Raw genomic sequence first — 17,562 nt, 5'->3', positions numbered from 1 at the left:
AGTCAGCTGCAGGAGCACAGGTGAAGGCAATTCAGCTGTGTGACCAGAAGGGGTGGAGCCTGGCTGCACCTCTCCTAAACCTCCATTTAAGGGCTGACTGCTACTGGTGAAGGATCTCTTTATGGAGATTGTTGCTCTTGGGGTTTTTTTCTGGGAGCCTAGGATATAGCTGAGTATTTTCATTTATTTCTAATTATCCCTTTCCAGTGTGATAATCCTTCCAGCTATATGATCTGTGGATACCGGCCTAACCACACCACTCTGTGTATTTGTTGATTATACAGATATGAAAACAAGCATGCATTGCTATTTTCTTTGTAGAAATAATTTGCTTATCAATATCACTTTCTGTGACTGTTCCATTGCTGCTGTAGTGTTTTGTTGTTGTTGTTGTCGTTTTTTTTTTTTTTTTGTATAAACATGTAAAGGAATACCTCAGATAAGCAGACAGACAACTATCATGTTATTGTGTCATTACAATACAGAGGAATCAGTTTATTACCAAAGAAAAGACAACCAACCTTTTAAGTCAGACTAGGATATGTTGTTGTTTTGTCTGTGTCAGAGACAATACCCATTAGGACAGGTTCAGCCAAGTACCAAAAAATAATCTGAGCACAGATCAGCACTCTTCAGAAAATCCCAATGGTAGAGGTAAGCTTAGTTGCATGTTCAAGCCATATCCTTGCCACAGAGTGTGAATGTTTCCTATCAACGCCACTGCTAATCAATGCATTGACTTCACAGCCCTCATAGTGACTACCAACTCTCAGAAATCCAGGTCAGAATAGAAAAATAACTCTGAAAGACCAAAGCGTTGCTCTTTATATACCAGTCAAACTATTTTTAGAATTGTCAAAGCCTGTAAGAATCTGCCAAGTTGGTCACCCTGAAGATGTAAAAGGAGAACCTCCCGATGTCAGTCACACAGTGAAAGACAGAAATAAAGTGATACACAGACAGCTCAATTATACCTGGCCGCCCACCCCTACAGTTAAAAATCTCAAGGGAATAGTTTCCCTTATGACATGAAAAAGCTGTTCTACGGCTGAATTCACAGATCTGCAGATGCAACTTTTCTGCCTTCCCACACCCGTATCCAACAGCATGAGGACTTGCGCTCTCTGGAACCCAGGTTCAACCCTGTTTCTATTAGAGGTGGAAATGCATCCCAGTGAGTCTTTAAGCTTTTTTTATTTTATTATTATTTTTAAATATGGAAGTGCTTCAATATGAGTGTTCAAGGGATTTCCACTTACAAGATATTGACGACACTGTAATTGGAAGTGCATGTTAAATTACAGGAGCTAAAAGAAATCAGTCAATGGATGCATTCAGTTCTCAGACACCAAGCTATGAAGTGCTCTGCTGAGGTTTGCTCAAAGGCTCCTGTTGAAATAGCTTCACTTCATACAGAGAATTCAGATAGTTCTTGCAAGATTCCTTCTTTTGCCTCATAGTTACCATTCACATGCGGGAGTAGTGAAAGGCCTAATTAGCTGAAATTAAAACAGTAGCAAAACAAAAGACTGAGAACTCTCCTCTAGACACCCTACTGTGCAGCAGGAGAGTGCTCTCTCATGGGAAGCAAAAAAGGTGGATTGAAAGCCGCTGAGACATAGGATGGAGTGCAGCCCCATTCCCCATGAAAGAAGTGACAGTGTTCTTCAAACCCTGTGCAACGCTACATCTTGCATGATGTGATCTCTTTATTTTTCAACAAAACATGAATAGTTTTTAATTCATTTTTTTTCTCTTCCTAGTTAACTGTGACAAAAAAAAAAGTCACTTATTCGTCCAAAGAGCCAAGCACCTGTGTTTTTTACTTAAAAGGAAGTTAATGAAAAGGTTGTATAAGGGCTCTTACAGGAGATCTGGGCTCACAGCATTAATAAATGAAATCAGCTGTCTCGCAGCCACACTGGCCCTGAAAGTTGATTAAATCCAAGGACCTCTGCAGCTTGTTGGTAGTCAGTACTTAGGACTCCCAACCCTGTGCTCTGTTCTAAGATCTAGGAAGAAAAATCAGAAATCTTAATGTCTCACATTTTGTTAAACTCTTATAAGGCACCATGACACATCTTTTTCCAAGGTTTGATTAAAAAAATATATCATCACAGATTTCTTGGATCTTTCCATTCAAATTGTAGAAACCAGTGCAACGGAACTGAAGGTCTCTGATTCAAATCTACTGAATGCTTATGCGGGGAAAAACATTTTGTAGTTACTTCTAGAATTAAAAACTAAGTCAATACAATGAACAAACAAACATCCCTCTATGTTCCTCTAGTCCCACTGAAACAGAAGCACTGTATATGAGCAAATACCAGTGGGTTTTAATTGCTGCCCACCTACTCTCATATCCAGTTTCCAGTTATTTAAGCTGAAATGTTACTGCATAACTTCATATTTTTACATGAGAAACGAAGACATACATATTTTTCAGGACTATAATTACATTTCCCATAAGGTCTTATAAACAAATAAATAAAACCACCAGTTTTATTAAATACAATTTACAAAACAGAAATTTTCTTAATGAGTATATGCAGTTGATACATTTGCATTACATTATTAAACACGGAAGCTATCTTCGAGTAACTTTATAGCATAGGGGACCGTGTTTGGTATATGTTGCAGCACTTCAAAAATTATACATAAGTGCTTATGAACCAAATGCACAATTAAAATTACATTAGAATTTCTCCCTTGAACAATTTTCTAGAGCTTCCAAAGAAGACATACAATACCCTCTTCCCACTATATAATGCAGTGTAACCGTTATTAGTGCAATAACGTCTGATTTTAATAACTTAATGATAGCAGTATAGTTCATGTTTAAAGGATATAGATAGGCAAATATTTTTGATGCACTGCTTCATAACTTATCAAGCAATTTGCTACTGTGGAGGGAGCACAGATGCACAACCGCATACAAGCGTGCCTGTGTCTGAGGGCACTGCTCCGCACACCTCAGGAGCGGAAGACAAAAGCCCAAGTCAGTGCTGTCCTTAAGAACAGGCTTGCAGTCGCAGGTCACATCGTTATGTAGTTCCTTCCTCTTTACTCACACTGCCAGTGCCAGCAAGGCAAGAGGGCATTGCAAGCTCCCTGCTGTGGTCAGCGCCCATATCTCGGCCCGGACTTTTCCAGAGCACTTCATGCATTGTGTTCCAGCAGAGAGAGGCTGACCAGGACGAAACTCAGCTACACACCTGCACCCATTTACCTGCGTGTCGTGGAAGGAAACCTGGAGCTCGTAGTTCTTCAGAATCCAGGAATGCCTACGCAAGTGCTGCAGGGCCAAGCGCACGGCAGGCAGGACGCCTGCTGTCAAGTTCCTGCCATCGATCAAGCAGCTGCTGGGAAAGAGCCCCAGCAGGGAGAGGTGAGTGCGATTCAGCTCTTCGGAGCCTCTGGCTGCCAGTAACACAAGCAGCACCAGAACATCCAGTTTCTGGTTCCAGAGAACCATCATGCTGTGTTTTTCCTTTTTTCTTCCTTTTCCCTTGCAGTCCCTTCCTTCCCTTCTGCATCCCGGAGGAGCAGGCCTCAGGCCCTCTGGTAGCCTGACATTCTGCAGCTTTCCTCAGCTTCACTCAGCTGTGGCCCTCTAAGAAAGCAGCTAATTGTTATTAAAGGATAAAGACCTCTCTACGGCTGGCTTTTCCAATTTGGACAGTAATCCAGCTCACAGCAGTGCTGCGAATCAATACTTCACAAGAATAATCTCTAGGCAAATTGCTCTGCCAAATCTAATTTTAAACATGTGTCATTTTAAACATTTCTGGAGCAGAAATACTCATCCATAGGTGACAAATCAATAAACAAACTTGTATGATCCCTTTGAGAATGGATATTCGAGGGACTGATTGGTGTGGTTGTACACTGAACCACTTTCAGCATTCCGCAAGCAGCGAGCTGGGAAGATTGCTTCGGTTTGTGTCATCTTGTACAAATCACATTTTCAATCAGCTTCATATAGCCTGAACAGAATACACTGCGCTGCGTGTTGTTGATGCTTTATGTACCTCCTGTGCAAAAGCTGCGTTAGCTCAAAGCTATATATCCTGTGCCTGATTCTGCTTCCCTCAGAACCCTCTTTCTTCTATTAAAATCAGTGCAAGTTTTGAGCGTGCACAGAATTCCGTCTGTCTCTCTCATGTACAGTCACCTACTTTGGAACAGGCATCTCACACATTGCCTTAGCTACCTCAGTACTTTCATCATACTATTTGCAGCTTTCCAGGCAGTTCTGTTCCATGGAATGGAGAGTGTGCTGTGCACACAGAAACAGAAAGAAAATAGTGTTGCCATAGAAAACCTTTGCTGAAGGAAAACCTAATCTCATCCACAGAGAGGGAAACACATCAAGGGCCATAGCACTACAGAAGAACCTGCACCTCTCCTCTCCAGCACTCTCAGACAGCAACCACCTCTCCCCATCCCACCTGGGTACTGACAGCCCCAACACCAACTGGGATGTGGGCATAGGCAAGGAGGGAAATGAAAGCACCAAGCCCACAGATGGAGAGAGGGGAGGAACATCTGGCCTGGGAGGTGCTTGTTTATCCAAGGAGCAAAAAGCTCTAACTTTCTGGGAGGTCTCATTATGCACACAGCTGAATAGTAAATTGTTTTGCCATCGTGTAGAAATGCGAGATTTCAAAAGAAATGCCCTGTGCCAAGCTGGCATGGAAACCCAAAACCTCCAAAGGTTTTCATGACTCAATAATCTGAAAGAAAAACAAATGGAGGGACTCACAGGCAGAAGTTTGACTTGATACAAGTCAAATTTGAAATAATATGTTTGGAGCCTGGCAATTTACTTTCTGCAGAGTTGACATTTCAAAACAAAGTATTAGTTTGATGCACAAAGTAAGGTTTTTTTGAATTTTAAATTTTCAAAACACAGTGTTCCAAAACATTTTCAGGTCAATAAATTCTATTGAAACTGACGTACAACTAAGCTTCAGGAGAAAAACTCCAATGAAGCCTAATTATAAGCATTCTAATTTATAATTACAATCTATAAATTATGTGACATAGGGGCATGGAAATAAACAGATAAGTAAAAGTAAAGAGAGCAAAATAATACTGATCAGAGAAGCAATGAACGTCTGCCTTGGGCCCAGGGACTAGCCCCAAGCAGAAGATACGCTCAATTTATTGCTAACTGTCCACAGTGATTTTTCTGCCAGTTCACTCATGCAACTGGGCAGGGAAGAGCCCAACCAGTTATTACTACTGCTTGCCCTGTATTCTCAGGCACAAACACAAGGTGAAATAGGAATTCCCAGTGTACATCCCTTACTTGTCTTCATCAACATTGCCTATAGCTACAAGACTGTCTGAGCCCTTCATGTGGGAAAGGAAATCCTGCTTTTCTTCCTGTACAAGGCAATGTCCAAACCACCTGCAGCAAGGTCAGAAATCATCGGGACAATTCTCTCAAACTGAGAAATTTAGGACATTATATGGGCATATCACTGAGTATGAAGCACAGTTCACTAGCACAGCTGTACACAGCAACAATTTAACATAATACTTAATAGGCATTTTCTATTCCTTATTCTTATGATTCTTTAATGTGATTATTGAAAATATATCTTCTGAACATTTTTAAACTCAAAATAAATTTTTTCCCTGAGCAGAGGGCCAGTGCAGGCCAAGATCTTGTTTAAATCCCATTTAATACCTCTCTTAGAGGCTTACATAGGATTTTGTTGGTGAACAGTCCTTGGACCAGCCTTCCTTATGAGTGCTATTTCAATATTGACTACACCAGGGGAAAGGAGGGGAAGGAAGCAGGAGGCACTCACACTGCCCAACCTCAACAGCTAAAGAGCTCTGACCTGCTCTCCTCTTATGTCTAAAGCTTTTCACCAACTCAGCAGGGAATACAGGGCTGCATGAGTCATAGCTTTGGCTCATCTTTAGGCAACAAAAAGTATGGTTTGAATATCCTCATAGGTGCTCAAAATGTGAATATCATGTCTCACCTTGTTCAACCCCTCTTGCCCCAGCCAATGGGTTTAAATTCATGAGAGAAATGGTGTATTGGAGGCTATGAAATCAATTCCAGCACTATATAGATGGACATAAATTTCAAGTGCAAGCATTTTAAGAAGCATCACCTCACTCTATAGATATGTAAGTGGCTTCAATCTAGATGAGTGTTTTTTTCTTCTTGTGCTACTTCTGGGTCTCCTCAGCAACTCCGCATTTAACCCGTAGCTGGCAAAGGAACCAAAAAGATAATGGATGAGTGCAGCCTCGTGTTATTGGCTTCCTTAAAATTTGCTTCCTGAGGATCTCTCTAGCCATGCGATTGTTTCTTCTACATTATTTGTATTTCTAATTAATCCTGTAATGTATGACAAAACATGTCCGTACGCTTCATTTTGATGAAATAACTAACCATATTTCCATATGTATGGTTGATTGTACAGGTACAATTTTCAGTGTTAGAATAACATTTCCAGAGGTTTAATACCTGAAAAATACCTTTTATGTTCTTGTCATGCATTCAGGAAAACTCAGCTGAGAAACTCCCAGAACTTGCAACCAAACATAACAATTATGAAATGGTGAGCCACTGAATCAATTAACTGTATTTTGCATACAGGTCTCAAACCTGAAGCTGAATTTCCACAGTTATTTGAAACAGTAATCATTTCGAAATTTGATTTCAGTTTCAGAAAATGGGGCTGTTTCATTTTAAATCCTGCTTTCTCCTTTGTTTTGGGGGATTTTACCCAAGGTAGATCCTTGTTCTTCAGCACAGTAAGGATCACTGTAGTTTTTGCGAGTTAGCTTAAAGCCTTAGGACACAACTGGTGACCAGAGGACTAGATGACTCATTGTTGGCATCTCCATTGCGACATCTACACAGACAAGCTGAGTAATTTTCAGAGGGAAACTGTAGTAGGAAACCATGCTCCCTTGTAGGAGCACAGTTCCCAAGAACTTAAGAGGGAAAAAAAAACACCCTAGCATAAATGTCTCATCTATAGCCAATGTATTCCAAAGGCAAAAGGAGAAATATTTTTGTGTTGTCTTTTTTATTGCATTATCCTCTGTCTTTCTAGCATTTTTCTAACCATAACTCACTTGAAGAGTTATTAGTTCGTGTAAAAGGTTGACTATAGTCTGTGTTCACTGTGTTAAAGGGTGGCTATATATTTAAGCTGTAAGTCGCCTCATTCCTCCCACACAGAACATCACCCCCCTTGAGAAACACCCATTAACATTTATAAGATATTCTAATCCCAGCCTCAAATGTTAGTTTTTTCAAAGTAGGTTATCATTCACCCTTCTTGTCCCGGGTGTCTCTGATCTTGCTGCTTAATCGCTCAATGTAATTAGAGTACAGAGTGCTCGCATATCCTAGGAAACCTCAGTAATGCAGTGGAATCCATTATGATTTATTTGGATGGCAATTCCTGTTCTTATATCAAGATCAAACTTCCATCTGTGCCAAGAGTAGCTCCAACATTGAGAACTATTATCTGCCCTAACATATCTCAGCTTTTCAGGTAGCCAGCTGTTCAGCTAAAACTATTCACCTCCCACAGCATTACCCAAACAACCAGGTTACCTGCTCCCGCTGCCCAACCAGGCCTGACCAGATTTGCCTTTCGCTAACCAGATTCGCCTGAAGAAGACAAATGAAAATTGTTTGTACCACAAATCATAGTGTTTTGCTCCTCTCACGTAGCCTGAAAATCTAAGCTCAGCTCCTTTCCCCCTTCCTCAGCACTGCAGCACACAGATCAGATTCATTTTCTTCGTGCTGAACAGTGGACTTGAAAAAAAAAAAAAAAAGAGAGATAATATCACTAGTATCTAAGTATCTACAGCATCAGTGAGATTATTCCTGCAGTAATCCATCAAGTTCTAGAGGTAGCACTTTGAGGATGAGGATGACAAACTAAAAGATCCAGAAGAAAGCTGCAGGAGTGCACAGAAGAGTAAAAAACAAAGCAGCTCGATCTGTCTAGTTCAATGCCTTATTTAGGTGCCTTAATCTGTCACTTGCTATATGAGAATCTAGAATGAAAAAATGATTTGTAGTAATACCAAACTTTTGAACTCACTGGACAGGGAAAATATGTTTTCTACCCTTCAGTTAACTTTAAATAAAATAACCTTTATTGAAGAAATCACCAGCAGAGCTTACATTCAAGGCCTGATAGATGTCTAGGGCTCCTAGCTACTACAGCAGAAGAGAACAACAGGTACTGAGGCAGTGCTGTTGTGTTGCTGTGACCAGACCAAGGGCTTCTGCTGGCACTGGAGCAACTCCTCCCTGTGCCAACAGGGACAGAACGACGCCAGCCCTACAGACCTACAAACATTTTATTCCACTATGCATTTTGAAAGTTTAAAACAAGCCACTATGGATGTCTTTGTTCAAGTGGCAATTCTAGCAATCTTTCTCATCAAAGCACTTCTTATTTTCTTAGGTGAGTTGGCTTGCTGAAGTGCTGAACATCCCACTGATGTTGACAGATACCACAAATCACCCAATGCTTTTGGAAAACAAAACCTCAGCTCAATTCAGGAACCTAAACTGAAACTATAAAGAGAGAAAAAAAAAAAACAACACAAAACAATTTGTGGCTGGTACCATTAGCATTCTTTAGAGCAAGAGATGATGAGAGGCAGGAATCCTGACTAAGTTTGTAGATCTGAAATGTAAAACATCTCTGTATTGCTTTCTCTGTGTAGTAGTAGCTAATACTATTTAATTTGTTTTACTATGTTACATAAAGTCTTCCTGCCACTAGCGTATACCTCCAGACTAGATACTCACCACCAACAAGGAATCCAGTCCTGCTTGCAATTTTTAGAAATGGATGACAAAATGATCAAGGAGGAAAGGGGCTCTCACTCTCTCAATCAATCTCCTGTAAATTATTGAAACTCAGAGCTCTCAGAATTCACATAGGTGAGGGGAAGGCAAAACTCAAGGTGCTTTACAGAACTTCCAAGTAAAAGGCAGAGTTTAACATTTTTATACTGTCCACATACACTGAAATATCTCCATATGATGATGTTAAGTAACACAGGAGTGAATTTCTGAAAATAACAATACTTGAAAAATATTGCATGACTGAAAAATAATATGTACCGTATGAGAGTGTTAATCTGTCAAAAGCTGTCACTTGATATTAGTAAAAATTGTAAAGAAAGGTATGTGCTCTTCGCTAGAAAAACATTAAATTCCCTGTGAGAGTAGGAGGAGTTAACAGTAGAAAGGAAGTTAATTAGTAACCCAAAAGGGGCCTCTTCCTACTTTTCCCAGGAGGAACTGGATGTAAAATGGTTTCTTAGACACCAGTTGCGTGTACGTATCTTCAGGTAATTCTGGAGACCAGCAAAGAAACTGAGGCCTGCCTTAGGCAAGTAGTATCAAAATCAAAATGCACAGCTACAGGAAGGAAACAGAAGATTGAACAAATACCTTCTTATAAAGATAAGTGATAGTGATTCTTTAATTAAAAAAAATAATAATAATAATTCTCAAAATAACCAAGATAAGAGGATGAGCTCCTCCAATGGAAGCTGTGGCAAAATGATTTTTGCATCCACAGAAATGAAGAGCTGTTACAGCATCAACGGGGCATAAACTGGAAATAAATATACACCTTCAAAGGGTTTCCATGCAAATCACAGGGAGTTTTCCAGAGGATTTCAGGATTTGGGGGATCGTGAAGACAAGACTGGAGGCCTTGCTCAAGCACTTACTCTAGTTCATAGTGGATCAGGCAAGAAACCCCAAGTGAAATATATGGCCTATACTGTAGATGCTGGATAATCCTAACGGTCCTCTGATCTTAGAATGCGTTAATTATTTAAGAGAAGTACCATGGCCTTAGCAGGAAACATAAGTTTTCTAATCCTATCCCTCAAACTCATGCTGCTTGCTTTCAGGCAATTAGTCCATTATCTGGGCCTTCATCTCTCAGGAGCCTCAGTAAGACAATTTGAACAGCCCTGCCGAATTAGCCCTTACATTCCAAGATCTCGGTGACTATTATTTTCAGAGAGGAGGTGGGTATTTACCTTTAATCTCTCAGCTTTAATTTTCACATTTGGAAATACTTATTTGGAAAATACTATGGATGAAATTGTCAGTACTAAAGTCTTACGATAATGAAAAGCTAATGACATGGAAATTGGACATCAATCACTGACTTGGCAATGAAATTACATGGTTATTCCAACACAAGAAAAAAATATCTGAAAGAACAGTGTTTGGCGGTCAGTGTTTGCTGTTTCCACCCAGCAGGCAGCACAAACCAGCCCTAAATCCAGCAGCTGTTACCCACAGCAAAATCCTCTGCAAAGAGAGGCAGCCGTGGCTGGCAAAGAAGGCTCTGTCGTCCCTCGAGCATAAGCAGCACGGCAAGGGGAAACACCACATGACTGAAGATACATTTCAGCTATTCTCAGGGGCACTTTGTTCAAGTTGGAGTGATGCTGTGGCTGAACCAGTTTGCTTCAGGAGTCAGCAACTGGTATATGAATGTCAGAGCTAGGGGACAAGGAAAGAACTGAAAATATTATTTCTAGCTCAGCTAGACCCGCAAATAAGACAACAGTGCAGCGTGACTGGCTCCTAGAAAGCTGCAGGCTCTATTACTGTTTTAGGTTCAGGATTCCTAGCACAAAAATAAATAAATAAATACATAAATAAAAAGTGATATATCTGTGCCCTCTCAGTTTGGAATCTTGCAGTTTGAAATAGAGCTCCAGCAAGGGGCTGCCACGTACCCACACTCATCTCCACAGGACTGAGTCACAGCAGTGCTGACTGACCTCAGTGTGCTTCTCTGCTTGCCCCAGCTGCTCCAAAAGTTAGCTGAGCCACAATGGATTGTGGTGAATTTCCTTTCTTAACTTCCACCACTCAATCACCTGAGCCAGAACTCTGTATTCCAAAGTTCAAACCTTGCTAAGAAGAAGTATTTGCTGTCCAGTGGTGGCAATGGCCTCCATTTGAGTTTCGTGAAGGAACTGTTTGGTTCCCACCTCCTGCAGCTTCCTCAAGTGCATTGCTATTCCACCATATCCCAAGAAAATTCCCATAAAGCAATGAAATTTCAAGTGGAGAACAAATCTTGAGCCACAAATCCATCATTACTTCATTACGTCATTCACTTGAGATGCTGATCTGTAGCCTTGAGATGTGGTGCTATTTGTTGTCATCTCAAACAGCTGCATGTATTCCATTACAACAGTACAAATATTGCACAGAAAACTTTTCATGTGAATGCCATCATCTCTCCCTTCTAGCTCCTTCCTCTCCCTTTTCCTATCACAAAATATTTTCTTCACAGTTATCACTAGAATATTACACTCCATCTTTTCCACAAACCTGAGTAATTTACGGTTGTTGGTAACTGTTTCAGAGGACAGGGCCTTCCCCCTCTTTCTGCAAATGTAAATGGAAACTCCTTCCTGGATTTACTCAAAAAAATTACTTTCCTGTGCTGACAGAGTATGTTTGGCATTTGAATCAAAAGATTCCATAGCAGTATGTTTTGCAGTATGCATGGGATAAGTTATACGTGAAATTGCAAGACATATGCCAGAAAAATGATACATTGGCTTTAATCTCTCTGCAAAGATATTTAGAGGATATACATTCTGCAGGTCTGAGATCCACACCCAGAGGAGTGGGTGCTGTGAATACATGATTTCTCTCCTCTCCACACCTACATCTTAGCATCAGTGGAAAAACCAGCATGGAATTAACATAAATGCTTAACTTTTAGATGACTCCCTCCAAGTTTACAAAACTGAAATGCAAAAAGAGGTTATATGCCTTAAGTGGAGCCATACTGCATGAAAGTCAAAGGGAACATTGATGGCTTTAACAAATACACCCATTCCAGGCAGAACGCTGCCAGCAGAGTAGCCTGTGATCATCACCTTACAATGTGACAACACAAGTATATTGTCAGTCTAAACTATCTGCATATATCAGAAAGCATTAAACACTCAGTGATACTTAAAGGTAAGAAATTACCCATCAATTACCACCGACATGTGCTGGAGGGTTCTGATGGAGTTCAGGTTTCATCTCGGGGTGCAACATCCATGTACACAGTGTGTCAGGCTCACCCCAGATCCTGATTTACCACACTTCCCCACACAAACCCAGCTGCTTTCAGAGTGACTCCAGCCTGTGCCTCTTGGGACAGCCAGTCTAACCAGCACACCGTGTGCATGGCTCTCAGGGGGATGCTCTTGCTCGATTCTGTCAGGGAAGAGCTGCTCAGGTGGCAACCAGAAGCTGACAGTCCTCTGAGGACCAGCCATTGAACTCTGTGCTTCGTGCTCCTCATGGATCCCTTATTTTGCACCACTGCCAGAAAAATGCCTCTCCTGCTCCTAGACTATGTTGCCTGTCCTTAATAAGTGTGTGTGACTCTTACTCCAGCATGCAGGAACAAGACAAGTCAACTTTGTTGACAGCAGTCCCGAGTGGGCTTTTCTGCAAAAGACACCTTTACTTGGAGGCTGAAGGTCTATTTCAACATAGAATAGCTGGTAGGAATGACCCAGACCGGTGCACAGCCTATACAACGTTTTTAAACCTTGAAGGAAGAAGGCCTTGCTGAAAAACACAGAGATTTTCATAGTAAAAGGAAAATAAAGAGAAGGCCTTTTCATAACATATCTATATTGTAACTTCTTGTCAGATAAATTAGGTAAGGCAATTTCTCCTTAATTATAAAATAGAAGGCAAATATGTATTAAACATCAAGAAGTTTCCATTTTCCTTAAAAGTTCTGTGTATGCGTCATAGCCCACCCTTCTATGCTCTTTAAAGGTACTAGGATATGCTGTTGTATAAAGATGAGATTACATCAGGATTACTACAATTTATTTGTAGTTATTAGAGGAAATTAAATAATCTCACCACCATAGTGTGAATTTTCTTCTCTGTTATAATATATTCCCCCTTAGTTCTGGAAGGTTGTTTTTCAGACCGTCCAGACTCCCTTTTCTCTCCAAAAACAAGTGACAGAATCCTAACCTGCAGACACGACTTTCCTGGCTATAAATGTTTAGATTCAAAACAAAGTCAGCCTCACTGTGCAACACCTGCAGCTCTGATCCTACGAGAAATCGGAGAATATATTCCATATTCGAGGGAAGACATCCAGATGCAGAAGGGCAGATATCCAACTTCCATTAAGGTCCTTGTCTTCTCCCACTGTGCCTCTCCCTTTAGTTTCAGCGAGGTCAGTTTTTGCGTGATGCAAATTAAATACGATTGAAATGCGTAACATTCTCTATTAGAATGCTTAGCTCCTTATTTTAGGATTATTCCGCTTTTTCCCCCTCCGACAGATGTGTGCTAGGATGCTTATGTAGATACCATCCTTCCCGATTTAAATGGACGCATGTAGCGTGTAGAGAGCCGAGCTCACTATTCTACAAGAAATTTCTTTGCATTTTCAGCGAACTATAGTTACAATCACAGGGATTGGAAAAAGAAGAAATATTGTATCACAGTATTGATCCAAAGCCATAAACTATCAAGCGCCCTTAACTTCCAGGACCTGGTCCAAGGGCCGCTGGAATCAGTGAATTACTGCCATTAATTTCAATAGGCTTGGATAAGACTCCTTACAGATAATCACTCTTGTTTCTAAAATAACCTAATTACGACACTTTGTTTAAGAGTCTCATCTCGGCTTTGCTCCCGCTCTCCCTGAGACGGGCAGGACTACCTGAAATCACTACAACTTATACCAGCGTTCCGCAGACATCTGCACCTGAGCTGTATTTTATTCGCCAAACCCAGACAGAAATGTCCGAGCAAATAAAGCCGTGCCCACGGGCCAGCAAAGCAGGGCTCACTGAACTGCATCGGGGTCATGCTCCAGACACATTCAACCATCACCAGTACTCAAGTCAGAAGCCTCCATGTTTGCATATACTTGCAGTAACCTGTGGTCTTATTTTGCACTGAAGATGTCATTCACAGAATCACAGCTGCTTGAGATAACGGATTAAGGACCGTAGTGAAATTTGAGCTTCCTTCAGCTTAACTGTGTTGATCAGCACTAGGAACGCCACTCCGGTGCTCCACGGTTAGCGACAGAGAGCAGCCCAAGTTGGGAAGCCCACTGCAGTTCCTATGGTGGTCAGTAATACGGGCATTCCCATGCTCCACTGTACAGAAGCATCAAGCAAACAGCATGCAGTTCAACTTCACCGGGAAGCTGCCTCAGTAATGAAAAGAGATCCGGTTTGTTTGTCTTCATAATACTTCCACGATTATTTTTTCGTGAGCTTTTTATTGAAGTGTTACGTAAAGCTGCAACGCAAACATCAGTTTGTAACAGCAGGTGATTTTGGAACTCCACGAGGGAGTTTCTGAATCGCTGCTGTGCATTTCCTAAATCACTGCTGTGCATTTCCTAAATCACTGCTGTGCATTTCCTAAATCGCTGCCGTGCATTTCCCAGCCTCTACATCTACACAACATTTCTCTGGCTGTTCTAAAACCCCAGGTGCTCAGGGTCCCACATTCTCCCTTTAAGAGCAGCCAATGTCAAAGCACCCGCGAGGTCCTGGAGGGGAGCAGGTCTGTGGTTACGTAAGGACAAGGATCCGGGCCCTCCGGGTGAATCCATCTATCAGCAGTCTGGGAACAGGCTGAGCACCGAGCGGGCAGCAGTAGGGAGCAGCCCTTCTCCTTACCGTAACACGTAAGGTAATGGCTGAGCACAACGAAAAAGTTAGTGCTGCCATTACGTATTTAAAGGCTATTCCAGCCATTAGGCTGCTCCATTACGGTGCAGTCAATCTAGCGCTCCTCACGAACACCCGTTTATTTACTTGTCCCTATTAAGAGTGCAGTAATGACCCGACCGCTCTCCAAACACATACATTCACCTGACTTAGCATTCCATAACCATCCGTTTATTAATTGCTTAAAAGCATCCAGAGCCACACAGCACGCGGGCAGCAGGGTCCCGATCCTTCACACCCCAGGAGCACCGAACAGTAAAAATGCAATTTTTAAGGAACCGGTGTGCATTCCGGAGCCAATCGGGCCATCCTTTTGGTTGCTCCTTACATCAGAACCCAAAATCTGGACCAACAACTGCAAAATATTTTGACTGCAATCAGGTGCAGCCCCTCACTGATTGGGATGTGTGCACAGAAGGAAGGTTCCTGCTTCTCCACTTCCTGTGCACTCGTTGTTTTGCAACGATCCCATCCGAGGCGTGGATTTAAACGGCGTAATGTAATGAACACAGGTCTGGGAGAGCCGTGATCTTGTTTCTCCCCAAGACCACGCTTGATGAAACAGGTAATGCCATTCCGAAAATCCCCCATAATTCTTTTCATTCAGATTGCAGAGGTTCATTTTTAAGGACACAAACGGCAGCTCGGGGCCGCTCCTGGCGCAGCATCCCGTCCTTGTGCACCCAACAGCACCCAAACGACACCCCCAGCGCTACGGCCCCAAGCCATCCGAAACAACGCCACGACAAATGCGTGTCGGTGAAGGACGGCCGCCCCACACGGAGAGATTTCCGGGACGATCCTGAGGACGGAGGGCCGGCACAGCCCGGTATCGCCGCTCTCCAGCCGGAGAGGGGCTCCCGCAGCGCAGCGGGGGCTCTCAGCGTCCATCCCCGCGCCGCACCGGGGGCTGTCGTGGAACGGAGCGCGGCGCGATTCACGCGGGGCGGCTGCCACCTTGAGGGCAGGCTCCGCATCGAGCCGGCATCTCCATCCGTTTAGCGAAGTTGCGACCCAAACGGAGCGCGTTGGAGCTCCGGGTACCAACTTCCCCACGCCTCCTCCTCCCGCCCGCAGCCCTTCCGCACCCCGAACCGCACCGGGCCTCGCCGGGGCCGGGCGGCCCTCGGGCATCCCGCGGGCAGCGGCACCGCAGATTTAACTCTTTGCGCCGATCTCCAGCGGCTCGCTGCGGGCCGCCCCCCGGAGCCCGCGTCCTGCACGAGGAAAGGGAGGCAGCGGGATGGAGACGGAGCGGCCGGCGCGCATCTGTTGCTGGAGGCGGCGAGCGGCCGCCACGGGTCCGGGCCCCGCGGGCAGAGCCCATCCGGAGCGGCTCCGCGTCCTCCGCCGCCTCTCCTCGCGCGTCTCCCGGCGGCGCCGCAGCCCCCGCGTCCGCGCTGCCCTTGCGCCCCGGCCCCGCAGCGCCCCGGGACTGGGCGGCGGCGCGTCCCCGGCGGCCCCTACCTCCGTGTCGTAGAGGCGCAGGTCCAGGAAATAGGGGTTGAGCAGGGACTCGTTGCGGATCTGATCCATGGCCAGCTGCACGGCGGGCAGCACCCCCCGGCCGATCCTGCTCTTCTGGTCCTCCTCGGACTGGCTGAGCGGCATCAAGCCCATGATGGAAATCGGCGTGGTGGCGTTGGGGGGCAGCCCGGCGGCCCCCCGGGAGCTGCCCCGCGACCAGCCCCAGCCCGGCGGCACCCAGCCCAGGCACAGGAGCAGCAGCAGCATGGCAGGGCTGGAGGTGGTGGCGGCCGGGCTCCGCGCAGAGGGATGCATGCTGCTGGATGGGGGGAGGAGGAGGAGGAGGAGGAGAGCTGGGGAGGGGGGGCGGTCGGAGCGGCGGGAGGGAGCCGAGCCCCGCTCAGCCCGGGCGCATCCCCCGGCGGCGGGAGGGAAAGCAACGCCTCCCGCTTCCAAGGGAGCCTCGGGGTCTCCTCTCTCTCTCCCCCCCCCCCCACCCCCCCTCCCCTTTCTTTCCTCTCCCCTGGCAATAATCCTTCTGGCAATGGCGTCTACTCCTTCCCAGGTCTGCCAGCTGCAGCCACCAGAAGCGATAAATAAATAAATAACCCCCCCCCCCCCCCCGCCGCCGCTCTCCCTGCACCCTCCTCCTCTTCCTCCTCCTCTCCTCCCCTCCTCTCCCGGCGGCGGAGCAGGGAGCGGGACCTGCCTCTGCCTCCCCGCTGCGCTCCGCTCGGGGAGGAACGGCACCTCCCGGGCGAGTGGGGGGGGGGGGGGGAAGGGAAGGAAAGGGGGAGCGAGAAGAAGCCCTCACTGAACAACCTCCCTCCTCCTCCTCCAAAAGGAAAATAAATAAATAAATAAATATAGGATGCTCCAGTAGAATAAAAAAAAAAAGGGGGGGGGGGGGGGAGGGGGGGGGAGGGAGGGAGGGGGAGAACGGTGCGGGTCGGGGGTGCAGAGCCCTAATGCCGCATTCCCGGAGCCGGGGCACCCCCGCGGGGAGGGAGGTGCCGCCCGCGCCGCCCTTCGGCTCCGATGCCGGGCAGGGCCGGGGGACGGTGCAAGGCACGCGGCGAGAGCGCACCCCCCCCCCCCCCCCGCCCCCGCTCCCGCACAGCACGCAGACACGCGCCCACGCCGGCTCGGCACCTCCGCCACCGCACACGCACACGCACAAACGCACACACACACACACACACACACACACACACAGCCTGGGCCATGGCAACTCCGCAGCGCGCGCACAGGAGCGCGGCGTTCTGCAAAACCGGGTTATTTCTGGGTTATCGTCTGCTCTCCTCGCAGGATTCC

At 45.1% G+C, this 17,562-nt stretch overlaps 1 protein-coding gene across 1 annotated transcript in view; it reads right to left on the bottom strand.

Moving 5' to 3' along the window:
• The window catches only part of GABBR2 (gamma-aminobutyric acid type B receptor subunit 2), a 463,337-nt gene extending 446,764 nt beyond the window's left edge, over positions 1–16,573 (bottom strand). The window contains exon 1 of the mRNA XM_015282399.4: positions 16,249–16,573. Within this exon, the coding sequence (XP_015137885.1) occupies positions 16,249–16,563 (315 nt within the window). The 5' untranslated portion in view covers positions 16,564–16,573. The remainder of the gene's footprint in view (positions 1–16,248) is intronic.
• Positions 16,574–17,562: the final 989 nt, after the last annotated feature.

Source organism: Gallus gallus, chromosome 2 (assembly GCF_016699485.2).
Source record: "Gallus gallus isolate bGalGal1 chromosome 2, bGalGal1.mat.broiler.GRCg7b, whole genome shotgun sequence".
In the NCBI taxonomy this organism is placed as follows: Eukaryota; Metazoa; Chordata; class Aves; order Galliformes; family Phasianidae; genus Gallus; species Gallus gallus.
The sequence above is the reverse complement of the archived record's forward strand: the minus strand, read 5'-3'. Positions and strand labels throughout refer to the sequence as shown.